At 33.5% G+C, this 23232-nt stretch overlaps 1 protein-coding gene across 10 annotated transcripts in view; it reads right to left on the bottom strand.

Moving 5' to 3' along the window:
* Window positions 1-23232, bottom strand: part of LOC149775988 (uncharacterized) — a 336196-nt gene that overhangs the window by 257215 nt on the left and 55749 nt on the right. Inside the window, exon 1 of one of the 10 annotated variants that reach the window (XM_089941200.1) lies at window positions 5984-6169. The exons of the other annotated variants lie outside the window; for them this stretch is intronic. Within the exon in view, the coding sequence (XP_089797326.1) occupies window positions 5984-6070 (87 nt within the window). The 5' untranslated portion in view covers window positions 6071-6169. Of the gene's footprint in view, window positions 1-5983; window positions 6170-23232 lie in introns of those variants that run through there. 10 annotated transcript variants of the gene reach the window in all.

Consider the following 23232-nt stretch of genomic DNA (forward strand, 5'->3'; position numbering starts at 1 on the left):
CCAGACTAGCTTTCATGTATTATTCAATTATCAAGTAGCTCAGGCATAAAGTTTTTAAAAGACTTATGTGTTACCATTTGAATATAAAATTAACATTAATATGATGCCCATGTTTGGACCATGAGTATACCAGTCACTAAATACATACATAATCTACTTAATAGGTATTAAAATAATCCTTTTTTGTGCAACAAGACAGCAATGATATGGGTGGGATGTTTTAACCATTTAAGGTATACCATGTCAAGTGCCTTTAATTGCTATGATATTGTTACAATATTGGTCCACAATCTTGGTTTAATTTGTCTACTGTACAGTTATGTAAATTATGGCAGACATAAGACACAACCCCATGCTTTTGACTTTGTAATTTGATATCTTTCAGGACTTGTAATGGCAAATCGATTCCCTCTTAACTTCTTTGACAACTAAGTTTAAAGTTAAACGCCTCATTTCCTGACAAACAATTGCTAATAATAGACTAGTTTGGAATGCTTACCATTTCACTGATAAATGGGTGTTAATGTCAGACTATTTTACTCTTATCTTTCGTAAGCCTATTGCAATGTTCTGACAAGTAGAAAAGTCAGTTTTACTTTTGCTAATGTCAGTCTAAAAAGACAAATTCACCCTGATTCACAGACTGGCAAATTTAAATCCAGTGCTTCAAGATGTATCTTTAATATGGTCTACAAAAATTATGCCACCATGAACTTTCTAATGCTTTCCAATCTACACATTATCAAGATGTATCTTTAATATGGTCTACAAAAATTATGCCACCATCAATTTTCTAATGCTTTCAATCTACACATTATCAAGATGTATCTTTAATATGGTCTACAAAAATTATGCCACCATCAATTTTCTAATGCTTTCCAATCTACACATAATCAAGATGTATCTTTAAAATGGTCTACAAAAATTATGCCACCATGAACTTTCTAATGCTTTCCAATCTACACATTATCAAGATGTATCTTTAATATGGTCTACAAAAATTATGCCACCATCAATTTTCTAATGCTTTCCAATCTACACATAATCAAGATGTATCTTTAAAATGGTCTACAAAAATTATGCCACCATGAACTTTCTAATGCTTTCCAATCTACACATTATCAAGATGCATCTTTAATATGGTCTACAAAAATTATGCCACCATCAATTTTCTAATGCTTTCCAATCTACACATAATCAAGATGTATCTTTAAAATGGTCTACAAAATTTATGCCACCATGAACTTTCTAATGCTTTCCAATCTACACATTATCCACTGTTAGCTAAAAACATTGACATTCTAATAAAAAGTCATACTCATCTTCAGGCACATTGAAAAACATGCAAGTAGATTCCCCTAGGGGTGCAAGACAGAGAGTCAAAAATCTCCCTGGTGTCAAAACTATGGGTCAGATTGAGTAAAAAGCAAACTTTGGTACCAACACTGGTGGGTGGTGTTTCAAATTAAAAATGTGGGGGTCTCTGAAGTGCAAATGAGGGTAAAGGGAAACACTTTGTTTGATTCAGTGGGGTGGATAGTAGTTTCTTCCATCTCCCTGATTCAATATGTAAAGTATGGACAGACATCATTAAAGAAAATGACCCATTGTCAAAGAAATGTTCATTTTATAAATAAATATTCACTGATGTTCCACAAATAAGAAGGATGCCAATGAGTTCATGCTATAATCAAATTCCTAAATAATTTGTATAACTGATGATAAAAATTAATGTAAATAATAATTCAAAAATTATTCCCAATAAAAAGAAACTTACATCCAAAGAACGATAAAAAACATGGTTATTTTAATTTTGCCATCATTCTGATCACCACCATTATAGAGAGGCCTTCATTAAACCTTTTCAGGAAAATTTATTTTAAATCCATTTTGTCAAAGCTTGAACACAATGTATGTGGTGACCTATAATGTTAATCCAAATGCCTCAAGTGTGGTGACCTATAATGTTAATCCAAATGCCTCAAGTGTGGTGGCCTAGAATGTAATCCAAATGTCTCTGATATGGTTACATACAATGTACTCTAAATGTCTCAGATGTAGTAACCTATAATGTTCTCTAAATGTCTCAGATGTGGTAACCTATAATGTACTCTAAATGTCTCTAAATGTAGAGACCTGCAAAGGAAAAAAAAAACTATTTAAAAAAAAATGGTGACAATAGCCTCACAAGGGATGCCACTGGAGCCTAATATGTGTTATATAGGTACAGAAAGCAAACGATGGCCAATAACCTTGTTTTATCACTTATTTACATCGTATGGTGTGGCTTAATCACTTATCTAGCCTGCACCCTGGAGGAAGTTGCATATCCCAGATCCGCAGCATTTTTCCGTTAGCATCAGCTGTATATAGCCTTATAACTCCAATCCAATTGCAAACTGTATAGACCCAAATCTGCCATCACATAATGTGGTGGGCAAATAAGGATATATGCACTTCTATTAGGACAAATCAGTAAAGTCAACAACATAGACTGCTGGCACAGTACTGGGGTCTATCTCATTTGCAGCTGAACCAGATTTATAAATGAGTATATATGGTAATTCTGGACCAAACTCCAGCACTCCTGCTCGGGACAGACATGGTTAGAAGTGAAATTAAATTTTAAAATTGTATGGGATTTTTCAGGTTTTTCAAGGATTTAAACAAATTTTTATTGAGGCTCAAAACAAAAACCAGTTACAAGATTACCTACATGGTCAGCATAACATCTATTAAAAATTTGATAAAATGAGCTTTGAGTTTACTTTTAAATACAACGAAAATAAAATAAGCTTTGAGTTTGTTTCTAAATACAATGAAAATAATGATATTGTGAATGCAATGCTAATGCTGTGGATAATCTGAGAATGACATGCTATTATGGGTTGATCAATGAATGACAGAATGAAATGACCAGATATAATATTTGTACATAATTTGCACACTTTCTCACTTGCTCAGTTAGTCTAACAAAAAACTATGCAAAAAAGCATTATATGAAGGGTCCGCATAGTGCTGTTTATCATCATTTCACATTTTTCACATTTTTTTAAAATGAGGATTCCTTCATTGTTTTTAAGGTTTCTAAGATCAAATTAAATTTTAGGTTTGACAAGTTTTTTTTAGGTCTTCTTCTAACCCTGCACAGATCATCTCCAACATCGCTTGTATAATCTGTAGCAAAATAATCTTGTGCAATATTCTCAATTCATGCATTTGATAATAATTTGTAAACTATGGCTTAAGAATTTATTGTCTTATTATCAGAAATAGATCTAGTCAAGCCCTTTCGAACATCTTACATAGAAATACAAAAACACTTTAAATTTAGACCACTACAGGGCACAATTTTTTAAAATGATTTCTCAAAATATATTTTGTCAGTCTCAAGCATTTTCAGACTTTATCTCCAGCATGTTGCTTCTGGGGTTATAACACGTATGAAAGGGGCGTATATCACTTGAGGGGACATATTTATAACCTGTAATTATTGAAAAAATCTACTTCAGTACTAATAAAATGCAAAAGTCTTGTGTCTACATTTAAAGCTTGTACTGTCCCTGGTAACTGAGAAACTGTAACTGTGCTATATGCCACTTGAGGACTGAAAATCAATACATGGGGGTGTTTTACAGAAACCTATCAAATAACACATACCAAGAATGGCATTAAGAAAGTACTCCCAGAGAGAAAGGGTAAACTTTCTCTCAAAAGAGTGAATGCACATGTTAAAAGATAAGTAAATAAAATGTGTATTTTATATACCTGCCCGTGCTGCATGTTCACCATTAACAGATCTGCGGTCTATACCAAGAGACCTACCAGGGCAATCACAAGGGGCAGGTGATAAAGACAACCACCCAGGGTGCCATTTAACTGAGTTTGCTGTATTATTTCCAAGTAGGAGTACCAAAGGCAAGGGCACCATTTTGTTTAGCACAAACTTGAGACGGCCTTGTACTGACCAATATTTTTAAATGGTCATATAGGTTGTTAAATTTAATACTTGTAAAAATTGTTTTAATTTTCTATTTCTTTTAAGTCAGAAAATACATGAAGTTAAATTATCCTTGTAAATGGAGCAGAAAAAGCCATATTTATTTTTAAATTACAGTGAATCCTTGGAAAATGGACATTTGTTTCATACGAAAAGATCAAATATAAATGTTTACACAACTTGTTTACACAATTTAGATACTAAGTAACTGTATAATATTCATTAACTCTAAACTATATTTATAATATTTACCACTGTAACTGAATAACCAATTCATGTGTTGGTTTAGCTGATAGTCAATGCAAATCACATCGACAGCAGAAAAACCTGAATATGATCTGAATAGATTTATGTAAATCACTGCTGGCAGTTCAAACTAACTACAATACAATGTGAAAATACATTGCTGACTGAACATAATACATCCCGTATATCTCCAGTTATATGAGCATGGGTCCTGTTGAAGATAACAAGCCTTCCTAAATACTGGGTGGATGGTACTGTCAGGAGGTAGAGGAATACAGTGACAGTTTCACAGCTGACCAATGTATATATTGTGGCCATGCTATATTCAACATACTAAAAACACTATTATAAACCCATGACAAATGATTAGTCGAATCACCTACCCCATCTTCAACCTCTAACCCTTATAAAACTTTGGCAAATCTTACTTTGAAACACAATGTGTAATCATAAATGCACCCCTTATTTTTAAATGATGTATTATCATGGCCCTTAATGGGTTTACATGCAAGAAATAATATTAACTCATATTTTTTCTTCTCCCCAAAACAATCAAGACCAAAATGTAATAACCCTTGCATCTCGACTGTACAGCTTGACATTCTAATACATGTATATCCTTAATGTTTTATAATGTATGGACAAAAGCTCATAAACAAAGGTACATGTAGTCAATAAAACTGTTCTCTAAGCATAAATGGATTCCTAAAAAAGTCATTGTAGTATATATTAATCCATTCAAAAAAAAAATAACTTCGTGGAGATATATATGCATACAATTTTAGCAATTTTATCAAACAGTGAGTTCTGTCTATGGACTATTTGTCAACGAAATGGAATTCTCTATATATAATTTAAGTTTTTCATCAAATGAAGAGTTTCAAGCCTCAGCTGCGAGAACTCGATGCTTCAAACCCTGGCCAAGTCATACCAAAGACTTATAAAAACGGTACTAACAGCTGCCGCGCAATGTGCTCAGCATTAAGAGGTTATTGTTAGGACTGGATGGCCTGGTGTCAGGATAATGTGACTGGGTGGGACATGATGCTGCATGTCTGTGGCATGATGCCCCAGTGCTAGACATCACTATCAACTGCCACACTGCAGACGTCGTAGCAATATGACTGAAAAAGCTATTTTAAAAAAGTTCAAGTCCAGGAATTCTCTATGCAGAATTGAAGTTTTTTTTATCAAATGAAGAGAAATGTTACACTTTTGATCAAGGCAAAAAACTCAGCATGCTTTTCTGTCCTGCAATATCATATGTACATATTTTATTCTACTTTTACTCTATAAATTTCTGTACTTTAATTTGCTTCCTTTACATACACAACTGAGTCTCATAATATAAATTTTATGATCTAAATATAAAGCATTGTTGGATAATGTGCTTTATGGATATTCATAATTTTATCACAAAATGATGGGAATCTTCTCACCTACTATTTTAATATGCATGAAATAACAGCCATAACCCTCAATTAGTAATTAATGGAAGGATTGTAAAGTGCTCAAAATATTGAACATTCTAAATTCTAAAGAAGCCAAATACCACAAAGTACCTCAAGGTCAATATTCTTATCATACTGGATTAGTAGCTACTAATCATACACCAGATATTAGAATATAATACTACACTGTTATATCTCCACAGCAAACTATCCCTGCTGACCAGTGATGTGGATAGATCTATGTACACAGCACATCAACAGCATTCCTTGCACAAACATGACTTACCTTTTCATCAATACTTGACAAGAGATCTGGCACAGAACTTGATTTTCCACCCGATATATCTGTTTTCTCTGATGTATCAAAATCCATTCTCACAGAGTCGTGTAACAAATACTAATTTTACACGTTTGTCTACTTTACACTATGTTCAAATTCCATTGAAATATAGAAGTATTCCGATTTTTTACGGTCCATATTTTAACATTTCAGGTGCCATCTAAAAATCCAATATTTTGGAAGCAGCAAAAAAATATTTCTGACATAAGTAATTAATACCTAAAGATGTATGATATATTATCACGCCCATGTGTTACTTACACATGTATGCATTACTTATATCCAAACTGTCTCTCATTGATCCAGAGCTTCATTTTAGTCCAGTATTAATTTGTCTATCTAACCTTTATATAATTACATTACTCTAATTAAGTTTATTACATATTTAAACCTTCTGCATCCACAGAAATGCAAAAATCTAAACTTGTCAATGAAATGTCTTGCAAGCACACAAAATCTTCACCAAAGAAATTAATCCATTCTCAATAGATTCCAAGGTGTGAACCCATTCAATAATGATCAGAGAGAAACTGGAATGCTGGCAAATGTGGACAAGCCTGGCAGGTAGATAAATAAACAGACCACTATAATATAGGCACTGTGGCTACCCTTGAGCTGAGGGAATAATGACAGTTGTAGCGTGTTAAGGCAGGTTGCTCAAAAACCCTCCATAGCTGTTATAGCCTATTTTAAAATTTAGACTGGAACTGGATTAAAGTAATCAATAGTTCAATACACATTGGATAATAGTGCTGTAAATCTTCTGTTGTGTATTTCCTGGTTACCTGATACATTATAAAAAAAATGCTCCAGTTTCAACATTTTTACAGATGAGTGGGAAAGACAGGCACCTTTTGTGTTAGGGTACTTTTTTATATACTAAAGTGGTGCTTTTTAACTGTTTTTTGGAACAAAGGGACATGTTTTTTCAATCAAAGGACATTGCTTACTGCTAACAGCACAATTTATGATGAACTTTTTCAACGGAAAAACTGACAAAAGCATATTTGTAAGTAAAAGCATACATAAAACACGTTTCTTTATCCATTATTAAACAAACAAAAAGTCCAGAAATTAATATAAAATTGATGTTTTGTGTAGATATTTCACAATAGTGGAGAGAAGCAGACAGAATAACCCTTGAAGAAAAGGTCAGGATCTAAAACGGCACAATTGTGGTAACCAAACTTTTGACATAAAATATTTTTAAATATATGTCTTGACTAAGTCACAACTGTTAACATGTATAAAATGTTACAACTTCTACAGATTACATTTTGTTTTACAGACCTATCAATATTTTACATTATTCCTTCAAGTTACCTGATTTGAAGACTAAAAGCAGATATTACAAATCATATTTAATGGCAAATTTTATAACCTTTGTTTGTAACTGTTATATTTCTAATATTAATACAGTACACGGTGCAAATTTCACTGGATTGTTATGTGCAGTGTTTTGTCCTCTACATTTAATCAGAGAGTAATAAAAATTTTATAATTCTTCTGTTGTTTCTTTCTATTATTTCATATAAGAAACATTATATCACAATAGTTACTGTAAAAACATATGCATAAAGGTAAACAAAAAAGCTTTATAATGGTTTTAATAATATTTCCCCAAAAAATATACACAAAGAAAATATATCCATCACAAACTCAATGAATGAAATACTGAAATGCTATAAAATCCAATACATATTGAATTTATGTATAAACAATTTATCCTGATTCATATCGCAAATGCACTCTATATTAGTTTCTACTTTTTCAGAATAAAAACAGTAAATATACATGCTTGTAAGTTAAATACAAACTGCAATAAATATAGACCCTAATTTGCCATTGCAAAATGTGCCAGCAGATCTGGGTCTATGTCTGTTTTACTTATTACTTCTAGTAAACTGTGCTCACCCAGATATGGTGGCACAATATAGAATGGGAGCAGGAGCACCTGCAGAATTTTTTTATGGGGGGATAGAGGGGGCAGACATGTAGAGTTCAGCTATTCAGTTTTACTAATGTAGACCAAAACATGTTTAGATGTTTAGAGGTGAAATCGGGGGCTCTAACTGCCCCTATGTGTGGGTGCCCATGGATGGGAGAACCAGGGTCTGTGCAGTTTACAACTGGACTTGTAAGCAAATATATATGGTATTACTGTGAAAAAGGGTGATCACTAGCCATGAGGTGACAGAATAGATTGATATAAACCAAGAGTGATTACTAGCTATGATGTGACAGAATAGAGAGATATAAACCAAAAAAGTGATCACTAGCCATGAGGTGACAGAATGAATAGATGTAAACCAAAGGAGTAATCACTAGCCATGAGGTGACAGAATAGAGATATAAACCAAAAGCCACCAAACAAATAAGAAAATGCTTTAATTGTGCAAATATTGTAAGAAATATATATTTTGTGGATTACGGGGGAGAGAATACTGCCATTATTACAGGAGAACCATCTCTTAACACACAAGTCTTTCATGAAATTGACATTTCAAACCAACAGACTAAATATTTTCTGCAAATATGCTGGCAACAAATACAATTCAGCTAGTAAGGGAATGCAAGAATTTATAATCAGGTTGGTCATGGAAATGTGGCTTTACCGCTCAGGCAGAGAGACAATACAGACAGTCAAGATAGACTGACAGACTAAATAAATAAATAGACAAGACATAGAAAGACAGAGACAAGATAGACAGACTGACAAACCAAATAGATAAATAGACAATACATACAGACAGACAAGACAGAAGGATAGATAGATACTAACTACAAGCTATAAAGTTTAAGCCTATAAGTTACTCCAGGACTAATAAATTATCAAAGTTTGTAATAACAGAAAAAATAACATCACAAAAGAATTCAGTCGAAAATAAAACTTTTGCAATAACTGGATCTGACCCAATTTGGAGTTACATGATAATGTGGATGATGTGTGGAAGACATAATGTAAGGCACTGAGACAGAAAGAAGGCCAGTATATTTTGACCATCTAGAATAGTGATCGCATGGTACAAAACATATAATACTAGTTGCTGATGCATTATGTACATTTACGACATGACTGACACAAATTTAAAGTTGTCACACGATTCAAACTAAACATTCAGAATATGCTTCAGCCTGGACACCTGATGATTTCTCTTTAAACCAAAACATTAAATGAGAAAAAAAGTAGTTGCTGTATAAAAGAGATGGTTCATTTATAGATCTGGTGGAAAAATATACAACCAGATGTAGATGTACATGTGTTTCAAGATCAAGCCAAATATACACCTAATTGTACACATTTACAGAATCTTCCACACAACCTATAAGCTCACCAACACTGTAGTCAAATTGTGTAAATTTAAAATAGAGTGAAAACATACTGAACTATAATCCATATCAAGTTTTCTTCACCTTAATTCTACATGTAATACAAGTCATTATCACCTGTAGAATCATCATAAAAATCCCTGATCGTTATAACTTGCACTTAACAAATTACATAGCATATATGATATGGTACTGATTGGTTTAGGTGTTGTTGCATGAAAAGCAATTCCCTAAAAATCAATAATTAAAGAAAACATTTAATTATATCATCTGGAGTAATTCCTGACAAAAGGCATGAGACGCATGTTGAATGACGGCATATTGATTTGTGTATCATGGCTGAGAAAAATACAACTTGCAACCAATTACCTGATTAAATGTTTCTGGAATATCATTGTTGTTGTTGTTGTTGTTGTAGGGTTTAACGCCATTTTTCAGCACATGATAGGCTATACATGGCGGCTAGTATTAATGGTGGAGGAAGAACCCGGAAAAACCCCGGAAAGAACCACCGACCCACGAGAAGCTACTGGCAAGCTTTCTCACATACCCACGTTCGCTGAATCGGAGACTCGAACCCACGCAGACAGAGGTGAGATGGTAGTGATCCGTAACGGGCAGCGCTTTAGACCACTCGGCCACTCGGGGCCCGGAATATCATTGAGTTGATAGCTAATTTTAATAATGAATACAGTTTGGCATTGTCAAGCTGACAACATTATACTGGTGATTCTAAAATTTGCATAAATCGAAACCAACTGTGCTCTCTCGGTGAGCAATTAGATGTGCATGCATGCATACATGTATGTACGCTGCACATTGTCACGCCGCATGGCACGAGCACGGTGTAAAAACAAGTGGCACAAATTTAATGTTATTTTTTCATTATAAATTGCATTAAAAATAAAGCATGTAAATCGAATTGGCATATAGAAAGTGTCACCTGTATCCGTCAAATCACTGGATTAATATAACTGCTGGATAAACCACATTAACTCGATACGTTTAACTTTACAGTTCATGCTATACATGGCATTTATCTAATACATGCATTTAGACAAATGAAAACTGGTCAATTGAGATTAGACTGTACATGTGCTTTAAAAAGGAAAATGGTTATTATAACTTGTATAAAGAGAAATCATATTTGGCAACGAAAAAGCCTAACAAAAACCTTGCTAATGTAATAATTTCCATTTTGCTGAAACCATATTACATTTATTATAAGGGGCTTACATGTTTGTCCTTGACCATGCCTGTTTCTTTTTCCTTCCATCTTGTCAGTTTGTCCATGGTTGATTTATATTTAAATCATTTTTTGTGTGCAATTTTGGCCCCAATGGCCATGCAAGTGTGTAGCCAAGCTGAGTATGAAATTCATCTACTAAATGCTGGTCACTATATTGCAAATTTAAAATTTAAATTACAATGTTACATTTTATATTTATTTCAGCTTCTATGCATTAATGACCAAAAAGTCATGCATTCTGATGAGTGCAAAGCTCTCATACCAATGATATAATAAGGTTACTGTGGCCTAAATTACAATATAGGGGCCTAATCTAAGGCTCCCCTCCCAAGTTTAACATTTAGAGAAAAGGTGTTCGCTGGATATTCCCTGCTGGTTATATTTATTATTAAGATAGGTGATATTTTTTTCTTTATTTTCATCTGTGAGTGAGGAGTCTTTAATTAGGTTTAAAAATACACAACTTGATATACATCACTCACAATATTCTTTTGCTGTACATCATATTTTCACTTTCTCAATGTCTGAGACAAATTATAAAAAAATGAGCCCATCAAGATTTTTTTTTTTGCAACATTTTGAAGAAGAAAAATTCTTCTGAAAATGGTAATGTCCAATGCTGTGAAAACTTGTTTCTGTATTTCAAGAGCAGGTAAAGTTAGTGTGCTTTGTGCTATTTCAAAAGTTTCCATATTTCAGGAACATGCAAAGTTATTGTACTTTGTGCTATTTCAAGTTTCCATATTTCAATAACATGCAAAGTTATTGTACTTTGCACTATTTCAAGTTTCCATATTTCAGGAACATACAAAGTTATTGTTATTGTACTTTGTGCTATTTCAAGCTTCCATATTTCAGGAACATGCAAAGTTATTATACTTTGTGCTATTTCATGTTTCCATATTTCAGGAACATGCAAAGTTATTGTACTTTGCACTATTTCAAGTTTCCATTAGGTTTAAGTTTGTTTTAACTTTTCCTAAACTGTGAGATTTGTAAAGCAAACAATTCTACCTCTGCCTTTCCCTCTTTAGTGATGTCACCCCCACCATGCACCCCCACCACCCAGAGTGAAAGCTTAAAGACCAAGCATGTATTATTTGTACAATTTAATTTTGGTAAATAAAGCTGAAAACCTAATACATTTATATGAATTATCATACATTTCTTCTAAATAACTATCATTCATTTCTTGCAAAAAAAACCCACAAATATTCATTAACATTAGTCAAACAAGCCCTCACCTTAAATACACTGATCACCAAAGAAATGTGACCAGTGAGCTATACCATTTTCAATACTTCTATTTTTTAACATACCTAAAAACGGGAACATTAAACATGCCCCAGTTATTCCTGAGATGTCCATGTTCAATTATAGTCTAAATAGTGCTGGAACAAATCAGTCAACATAGTCAAAGGTCATGGGAAAAAATTTTGCTACTGGTCAGTAACATGTACTAGTTTAAGGCTTACATGTTCTAGTTTAAGGAAGCCTCCAAAGCTGCACTTTCAACAATTTTTTCCCTGTCATTTAATTAAAATCAAATTGAGAACAATTCCTGTTTTATAACGTGTGCTTTGATTTATTCCTGCAAGTTTAAAATGTATTAAAGATGAGTTTATGTTCAAGAATTCGATGTTCCTAATACTTAGGTACTCTTAATTCATATACAATATTGCCAAAGAAAATTTTTTTTATAATAGAAAAGGCATATTTAGCTTATCTTTATGAACAGCATCAATATTAATATATCATTTTATTCTGAGAATCATATTAAGAATTTCTTTTTTTTACAAAATGGCACAAATGTTCAAATGTCTTTAAAGCTCCAATCTGGAGTTTTGTACCTTTATATGTGAATGGTAATCCTTGGATTTTCCCACTAACAATCCTTGTTATTTCACAATACAGATTTAAATTACCTAACATTTTCTTTGTTTTCAAATGCGAGCTCTACATGACCAGTTTCACTCTGCCAGGTATAAAAAAGCCAATAACATTTTATTTTAATTTGTGATATTTTAAACTCTCTTGTTCTTTTTCTGGTATCTTAAGAGTTGGCAATGCGTCCTTTGTGTTAATTAGGTATATTTCCTAAACACATACAGGCAAGCATCTGCATCAGATGTCTGTTGCACATGATACATGAAATTCCTAACAGTGATGAAAATATAAATGCCAATCCATGTAGAAGAAGACATGTAAATATATGACAGATTTCTTTATATCTGAAAGCAGCAAACAACATTACCCTGTAACATTCTCTCTTTTGGTAGTGCCCCAAAACCTGGAACCTGAACAGTTTTCACATTGATATAATTAAAAATTATTTCTCTCTAGGTATGCATAAAAATGTACTGTTTCGAATTTTGATGACTGGTGAAATTTTAATACATTTTGGAAATATCAACTGTCATGATTTATATTTTAAATTCACTACGCTAAAATTGTCTACGAAATCAGAGTCCTTAACATATTTATCACATTATTATTATCAATTATTCCTCCATATAGAGCCTACTGAGATTTCTCTTCAGGGTTCAGAGATTTTATAAGATAATCAAAATTCAGATTTATGTGGTATCCATGAAAGATAGACAGGTTAACGGGATTTACTTGTCTCATACAATAAACCCGGAGACAGAAATTGAAAAGATATCAATAAAATCTTCAAAAAAAGATTATACTGGTGCTAATACATCTTAAAAATCAATAAATAAAATGGATCTATTCAGCAATTCATTTGGCAGCATGATTAAATGTTAAGAGGCATTAATGATCTTTAATACAATTTTTTTATGTTAGTAGATGTCTGAATTTTTCCACTATAGCTGCATATGGACCAAAACATGAAAAGACCAGAAACCTTTCACAACAAAAAGTCCACATTCAACTGAAAATGAAGATCATGTTGTGTTAAATCATGTGATTTGGACTAAACTACCATCTTTCAAAAAAAATTTACTGTTTCACTAACTACTCTCCTAATAATTATCCATTTTCAAGGTTCCATTTCTAGTCTGTTTGTATCTGACCCTGCATACATGCAATGGTGATTTACTGAAGAAAAAGAAATTTTTTTAAAAGCTTAATATTGCAAGATAGAAATTCTGAAATTCATTCTAAATTTTTACAATCTGATAGCAATTTTTTTATTATTTTATAAAAGCATAATCCTTTATTTCAGTTCTTAAAAAATCTCCAACTCATGAATTTACAAGGAGATTATTGGAAAACAATCATTCATTTAATTTTTTTTTTAGAACTTAGTCATTTTGAAATATTGTATATGTTTATGATAATTTCTCAGTAATATGCTTTTAATAATCATGTAGCAAAGTTCTCAACCTATAAAACTGACTATACTAGGTAAGCAATAGAGTACTCTTTCAACTACACTACTTGAGCTACCACCTTCTTTTCTGCAAGTGTTTGTTTAAACTCAGTCAATCAAGACAAGCCCATTGACTTCTATTCCTATCATTTTAAATCAACCTTAACACCTTTACTGACTGTGGAAGTCATAGAGAGAAACTGATATCATTTTCCCTTGTCATGTTAATAATGTATACTTCTATAATATTACCTTGACAAACTGTTCATGCATGTTAATTAAAGTTAACCAATAAATTAGTAAGACTCTGATTTTTGTTACAAGATGAAATGCCATGTTTGTTTGGACAACATACTGCACAGGGTCAGATCTGTTTGAACAGCATATTGTTCAGGGTCAAGTTTGTTTAGACAGCATACTGTTAGAGTCAAGTGTTTTTTAGAGAGCATACTGTTCAGAGTCAAGTTTGTTTGAACAGCATACTGTTCAGAGCCAAGTTTATTAGGACAGCATACTGTACAGTGTCAAGTTTGTTTGGTCAGCATACTGTTCAGAGTCAAGTTTATTAGGATAGCATACTGCTCAGAGTCATTTCTTTAGCCAGCATATTGTTCAGAGCCAAGTTTATTAGGACAGCATACTGTACAGTGTCAAGTTTATTAGGATAGCATACTGCTGAGTCATTTTTTTAGCCAGCATACTGTTCAGAGCCAAGTTTATTAGTAGGGCATAACCGATTAGCATTTTTCTACTGATTTCCGATTCCGGATTTTGGGCATGAAATTTTTCCGATTCCGGATACGATTCAATTAATCGGAAATGCTAAATTAAAAGGTTTTTCAAATTAACTTTTTAAACTGTGTTACACACGTTTTGCATATCACACCGATGTCACGAGGGGAAGGATATGGCAGGACTATAGCAAAATGCAACGAAGTTCAAAGCCACAAAGAATCCATGAAATTTTTTATTTTTGTAAAATGCACTGAAACATTATAAACGTTTTTTTTACGATCACATTGTTATACATAATAATTATAAAAACTTACGATTTTACAAATAAAACTCGCAAACTGAAATCCACGTGTTATGGCGCCCTAAGTATTTATTTTCCTGTGATATTGTTCTCGTTTTTTGGCAAAGATATTATAATATAATAAATTTAGAAATGCGAGTTAAAGAGTCTTGAATATTGATATATTTATGTAGCGCATAATATAATATAATATAATATAATATAATATAATATAATATAATATAATATAATATAACATAACATTAAAGTTAAGGAGTTTATTTCTGCCATGTTTCATCTACCTAAGTAAAAACACGCAGTTTAATAGATAATAAAGAAATTTAATAATCAAAATTTATAACTTCCAAGTTTTCCTGCCTAATCATTTATGTCGACCAGCTGCCAGTTCCGACCCATTCTTTGTTCAACAATTAGTTGATCTTGCCGCCAGGCTTTAATTTTCCCGCCTTAATCATTTATGTCGGCAAGCGGCCAGTTCCATCCTGTACTTTATTCAACAATTAGTTGATCTTGCCGCCATGCTTTAATGTCGCGGTCAAATAAAAATAAAACAGGCTTTTGTTTGGTCCTATAAAGTTGGCCTCTTGCAGCGACTTAAATAAAAGCAATGAAATCTGATCGATTCTTGCATTTTCCAAAGTGATCAGTGATTGAAACAAGTTTATTGTACTGTGAAAGTTTCCTTATTAACTTTATTTATATTTACGATTGTAAGAATCATTTTCTTTTAATACCTCATTAGCATGTGTCAATGTATTCAATATTATGCCTTCATTATTGAGGATGTTGACATAAACGGGTAGGACTGTATTATATATTTTAATAAATTTAAATCTTTCGGTCTAACTCAAGTATTATCGTTTCACCCCGTTGTGTTGACCATATTGGACTTTTCTGACTTCTTGTTTAACTTTATTAATGCACTATCGAATGACACGCAGTGTTAGACACGGTGCTATAGAAATTCAACTTTATTATTTTTATTATCCGAATCGGTCGTTCCTGCCTTGTCCGACTCCGATTAATCGGAAGTTCATACTATCCGGTGGAATCCGATTTCCGGATCAAAAGTCGGTTATGCCCTATTTATTAGGACAGCATACTGTACAGTGTCAAGTTTATTTGGTCAGCATACTGTTCAGAGTCAAGTTTATTAAGATTGCATACTGCCCAGAGTCATTTATTTAGCCAGCATATTGTTCAGAGCCAAGTTTATTAGGACAGCATACTGTACAGTGTCAAGTTTGTTTGGTCAGCATACTGTTCAGAGTCAAGTTTATTAGGATAGCATACTGCCCAGAGTCATTTATTTAGCCAGCATATTGTTCAGAGACAAGTTTATTAGGACAGCATACTGTACAGTGTCAAGTTTATTTGGTCAGCATACTGTTCAGAGTCAAGTTTATTAGGATAGCATACTGCTCAGAGTCATTTATTTAGCCAGCATATTGTTCAGAGCCAAGTTTACTAGGACAGCATACTGTACAGTGTCAAGTTTGTTTGGTCAGCATACTGTTCAGAGTCAAGTTTATTAGGATAGCATACTGCTCAGTCATTTATTTAGCCAACATATTGTTCAGAGCCAAGTTTATTAGGACAGCATACTGTACAGTGTCAAGTTTGTTTGGTCAGCATACTGTTCAGAGTCAAGTTTATTAGGATAGCATACTGCTCAGTCATTTATTTAGCCAACATATTGTTCAGAGCCAAGTTTATTAGGACAGCATACTGTACAGTGTCAAGTTTGTTTGGTCAGCATACTGTTCAGAGTCAAGTTTATTAGGACAGCATACTGTACAGTGTCAACTTTGTTTGGTCAGCATACTGTTCAGGGTCATTTATTTGCACAGGATACTGTTCAGGGTCAAGTTTATTTCAAAAACATACTGTTCCAGGTCAAGTTTATTTTCAATGAATACTATACTGGGTCAAGTTTGGTCAGACAACTTAATGTTCTGAGTAAAGTTTATTTGGACAACATAACATTCAGGGTCAAGATTGTTTAAACAGCATTCCATTCAGGGTCAAGTTTATTTGTAAAGCATACTATTCAGGGTCAAGTTTGTTTGGACAGCATACTGTTCAGGGTCATGTTTGTTTGGACAGCATACTGTTAAGAGTCCATTAAAGGATACATGATTGTAGGTATCACCCTTATTTCTCAAAATTCTCACTGAAAATTTATTTGAATAAATGAAAGTTGTGGATCAATTTTGCAAGCCTTGCATTTAATTGTTCATTAAATTTGCCCTAAATTTAGAACATTCTCCCCTTTTTTAAATCAGGCTGGGGGATACTCCCCTAGATTTTCAGTTCTAAAACAGGCCACAACAGTCATGCTACAACATACTCATATTACCGTAACAGCGTTTACTTGCATATTAATTAAAATCCATATTATTAAACTCAACGTTTGTTTTATGAGTAAACATGCACTGCAAGATTGGTATGTACAGTCTATTTCTTAGTAACAGTGCACATTTTCATAAGATGAAGGTCAGGAATCATACCATATGGATCAGTAGCTAATGAATTTCAAACATAGCTTCTTTACCTAAATCAGTTAAAAATAACTCAGAACAAACAGAAATTAACAAGCTGATCTCCTTTGTAATGACTTTCAAATCTAACATCTTCACCTAAATCAATGAAAAAAGACAACAAACAGAAATTAACAAGTTGATCTCCTTTAAAGTCAATGTGAAATACATTGTAACGATTGTCTATCTTGCCATTTTTGAAATGTTTAATTATCCAGTAAAATTTTATGGCAATGATTCTGTTATGTTCCCATAGCTACAGTGATGTCAACAAAAATATTACTTCCAAACATTTTATTAAATATGTCATGACAGATAATTTGTTCATCAGTTAGAATGTTGATTTTCTTTCGCCTTGATAAAAGGTTGCTATATATACTCAATGAGAAGTCCAATCCAAATGCAAACTGCACACACCCAGATCTACCAATCCATGTGTCAGCCAATCTGGCTCTATGCAGTTTGTTAGGGTAATAAGCAGTACAAACAGAATGAACCCCAATCTACTGGTGAATCATGCAAATTATGTTGTTTGCAGATGGGTTCAACTTATAAGAGAGTATACATGGTATATAGTGTACCATGTTGTACTAGAACAATTATAAACTCTTGGACTTGAGAAGATTATTGAAGAAGTGACATCTGATGCATGGCTAATGTATTTTCTGACACCAGTCAGTAATACTGGATTGAAATTTGTCAGAAGGCATGATGAAGTCAGCTGCCTACACAATTAAGATTTGAGTACCAAATATACTCACTTATAAGACGAGTCCAATTACAAACTGCACGGGGCCCCGAGTGGCCGAGTGGTCTAAAGCGCTCTTCGTTACGGATCACTGCCATCTCACCTCTGTCTGCGGCGGTTCGAGTCTAAGATTCAGCCAATGTGGGCATGTGAGAAAGCCTGCCAGTAGCTTCTCGTGGGTCGGTGGTTCTTTCCGGGGTTTTCCGGGTTCTTCCTCCACCATTAATACTGGCCGCCATGTATAGCCTATCGTGCTGAAAAATGGCGTTAAACCCCACAACAACAACAACAACAACAAACTGCACAGACCCAGATATGTTGTCACATAATGCACCAGCAGATCTGGTCTCTACAGCTTGCTAGGAGTATTCAGTAAAACAAACATGCACTCTGATCTGCAGGTTTACTGTGCTACAGCAGATCAGGATCTTTGCTGTTTGCAGTTTGACTCGACTTATAAGCAAGTACATACAGTATCAATAAATTCTAAGACAATATTTCCCCTATGATAATCTAAAGACTCGGCCTGTATATTTATTTAAAAGTTATAAGTGGGCTTTTCATAAGATTTAAGTCGTGCTGGATGACAAGCTATCCAACACTGTAAAGAATGATGGGTTTATCATGAAAGAACTATTGTAAATATAAATCTATACATTCTTCATTCCATTGTCCCAAATCTTTTAAGCTGGAATGTACTAATTCTCTGATATTTCTAGTGTAATTCAAACCTAAAAACATATTTACTTCACAAGTACCAACAGAATCTTGAAGCAGTAATTACATCTACCAGGAAAAATCTCCTGTACTCAAGAAGTGTGTATCCCCTTTTAACCTGGAATGCCCTGAGACATTGATATCTTGTGTATACCCTATTGATGCAAATACAATAAAATCTGATTTACTAAACATTCGCTTATAAATAAGAAATACGGTAACAGTAGTTTCCAGAATGACATGTAACAAAATGAAGTGCTGAATATAGAATAGGGATCCAAGATATCCTTCTTTTGGATCTGACTATTAATAAAAACTGAAAACAATCCTATTGACTTCTGGATACTGCATTACTGAACCACCTCAGCTTGATAACCTATTTTTATTCATGTAACAAGGCCAATCCAGTGTACAAGTTACATATCAAACTATCAAACTGCAACCAATTAAGGCCAAGATTTCAATACAATGTTCAGCCTTAACATATAATTTATTAACAAAATCAAGGTCAGAATCGAAGTCACAAAAGTGTTTGAGCACAAAATAATGAATTCATGCTTAAGCTTTTAAAGTTTAAAACCAAAATTAGAGTTCGGGCACAGAGAATTTTGAATTTGGTCTGTATATAGTTATGATTGGTTAGACAAGCCTTATAAAAAATCTTTTATTAACTTCGTTTATTGATGATCAATTGCTTTTACTTCGGAGGCTGATTTCAGATTTGTGCTCATGAAGTTCCTTGACTGCAGTGTCTGAGTAACTGAAATCAATCAGATGGACACTGACAACCAATTAACATGCATGCATCTCACTCATTACTGAACTTGTCCAAGATCTTGATAATACAAGTATATATTCCACACTGTATCAAAATCGGCTCTGAAATATGGCTTTTTGAGTGGCAGTAAACTCAGACAATCCATTGCAAGATCAATTAATTAATATGCATGGACCTATCTATGATCTTGATCATACAAGCCCATATTTCAAGTTAGATCAAATTCAGATGGATTCCTGAGTGATAACAAGCTCAACCAATCCAATGTAATATCTAATCATTAATACCTGTGCATCTAAATCATTACTGAACTCATCCAAGATTTGATAATAAAAAGACATTTCAAGTTTGACCAAAATCACTTCTAAATATTGCCTCCACGATGGTAACAAGCCCTGCTGTTGTTGTTGTAGGGTTTAACGCCACTTTTTAGCACACGATAGGCTAATGCTATACATGGCGGCCAGTATTAACGGTGGAGGAAGAACCTGGGAAAACCACGGAAAGAACCACCGACCCACGAGAATCTACTGGCAAGCTTTCTCACATACCCACACATTAGCCATATCCGAGACTCGGACCCATGCAGACAGAGGTGAGATGGCAGTGATCCATAACGGAAAGCGCTTTAGACCACTCGGCCACTTGGGGCCCCAGTAACAAGCTCTGCAAATCACATGCAAGATCAAATAATTATGCATGATCTTGCTCATTTTTGAACCCATACAAGATCCTGATATGAACTCATATTTCAAGGTTGATAAAGTCTAATCAAAAATGTCTTCAAGAGTGGAAAGAAGCTCAGCCGATCAGATGCAGAACTCATCAAAAATATGTGCATCTCATGACTGCATGCATATGTTAATGCATCAACCGATGTGCAGTTTTATACAATTCTCATGCTTTGTAAAGACAAGAAGCCCAAGAGAGATTGATATTGCTCACCTGGGTAGTTGACATATGGCAGCTTGTGAACTACAAGAATACACATTTGATACATTCTCTGTTAATGTTCATGTAATTTACCTTCTTTCCTGGACCATGCCAGCATTACCCCATGAACTTCCTCCCTGTCTTTGGGTACCAGTAACTGATTCATATCTCTAAAACTGTTTACAGTCCCACCTTTTAAGGTACATACATTTATTTGACATTACCATGGGAGTTACCTATGCACCCTGCATTGAGTCTTGGGTCCATCCCTACCTACAATCCCGAATTAAAATTTTGGAAACCATTAAGATCCCCAACTAAAGAAGCTGCAGAATTCAATGGTTAAGGTGCGGAGCGTGACAAGAAAGTTGTGGGTATGACTCCCATCTTTGGATCAGCTTGGACATTTGTAAATAAGTGAGGATGTCTCTCAAACTTGAACTCATTCGCAAATTAAAAGATACAAGCTTACATAGCAAGTCTGATCAAAATCTGCTGAGAAAGATAGTCTCTAGAGTGTTTACAAATTCAGCCAATCAGATGCAAGACCTCCTCATTAATATGCATGGATATAACCCATAATCAAACTTGTCCTAAAGCAGAGCCATACAATAAACTCATTTGGCCTTTAGTCATGTGAGCTAAATCCAGAGGTTCAATAAAATTCAATATCCCAGAAGCATGTGCAGAGTAAGCATATTCTGGTAAAGACCTTGATATAAACTTCTAAACAGATATGCTTTGGGACATGGGTATAAAAAATATTAAAAATTCTGACAAAATAAGATTTCTCTAGTTTTTTATTATTAGAAGACACAAAAAAATATTTGTGAGGAAATTTAATTACTGCATAATAGTACAAAAACGGATAATGTAGAAAATAACTTTTTCCTCTAAAGAGAAGATCAATTGATATCTGAGACAGTCAAGAAACAAATGTAAGCTGCTTAAAAAAATGTAACACAGCATCAAAGTAATAAATAGTAGGCTAACAACACCATGGCTATTGCAAAATATACAGGTTTAAAACAGACTCTACAAGTATTTCAAGAAAAAGTCACATATATAACAAGTGTCTCCGAATTGGATGATTGCTACTCAGACATAAAGAAAGAGAGAAAAAGACAAATACATGGATAGATGGATACATACATGCCATACTTCAAACATTTGACACATACATACCATATATATTCACTTATAAGTCAAGTCCAACTGCAAACAAGAAAGATCACAAAAACAGATAGCATAGATCTTGATCTGCTAGCATGTAATGTGATGGCAGATTAGGGTCTTTGTTGTTTGTTCCACTGAGTAATCCCAACACACTACAATGACCCAGATCTGGGTCTTAGCAGTTTGACAATGGAACTGACTTGTACGCAAGTACATATGGTACCACATTTCACACATCTGATCATGTAAACAATTACATGGATTACACTGTACAATTTTCAATTAGATGAGTGATTAAATCTTTTTCATACTGTGTAAATTATACACTTTATTTTTGATAAATGCTTGATGAGGACTTTGATTCTGTTAACAGTGGAATCCAAGAAAACCAAACTTGGCACAATAATATATCAGAAATAATAATAATAATAATAATAATAATAATAATAATAATAATAATAATAATTAATAATAATAATAATAATAATATTATACAAGTCTTCAAAACTTCAACAGTTTCCAGAAATGAGATACCTAACAAAAGTAGAGAAACAGATAAGAAATTTTGGCAACTGTTCTCTCTGCATCAAAACTATTTTTAGAATAATGAAGATACACGTATTAAACATATCTGGTTATCCTATGCAAATTTCTGTGAATTTATCAACATAACCCATACAAGAGATTACTTTTTGAATGAACAAATTCTCCCTACGATTACCAACTCATACTAATTCCTAGTTCTTCACAATTCACACAAAATAATGTCAAGAAAGCAAGCAACTTTTGCTTTAAAGTTTCTTGTCAAATTAATTTTTTGTGCAGGAAAATACTTTCTTTTAGCTAGTGGTCATTAATTTTGACTTTCTGAACCCAAAATCAATAGTTTGGTCCAGGTATGTGAAGTAGAAATAATGTTTGTGTGTGTAAACCATTTTTGTTCTTTTAGTCACAGTGACTTTGGGCAGTTACTTTTTGACCAAAATATCAAAATCTACAGTGTACAGTCTTACCCAAAATGAAAGTCATTTATAAAGTTTTATATTATTAGATGAAGGTGATCTCCATTTAGTGGATCCAAAACAATTTTCTTCATTCAATCAAAGTTACACTGAACATTGATCTATTGACCTCAAAACTGATAAGTTTCTTCCATACTCCAAATGCAAAGACATTCACTAAGTATGGCAACTGAAAATGGTGGAGCATTCAAATTATTGTAAAAAACACATTTTTCTTCTTTCAGTCAGGTACCATGACTTTTGAGCTTTTGACTCTGAAATCAACAGCATTCCTCCTAACCCCAAGTGTAAGCCATCCACAAAGCATCATACCCAGTAAATGGGGAACT

This window comes from Sinohyriopsis cumingii, chromosome 18 (assembly GCF_028554795.1).
Source record: "Sinohyriopsis cumingii isolate HCF-2022 chromosome 18, ASM2855479v2, whole genome shotgun sequence".
Classification (NCBI taxonomy): Eukaryota; Metazoa; Mollusca; class Bivalvia; order Unionida; family Unionidae; genus Sinohyriopsis; species Sinohyriopsis cumingii.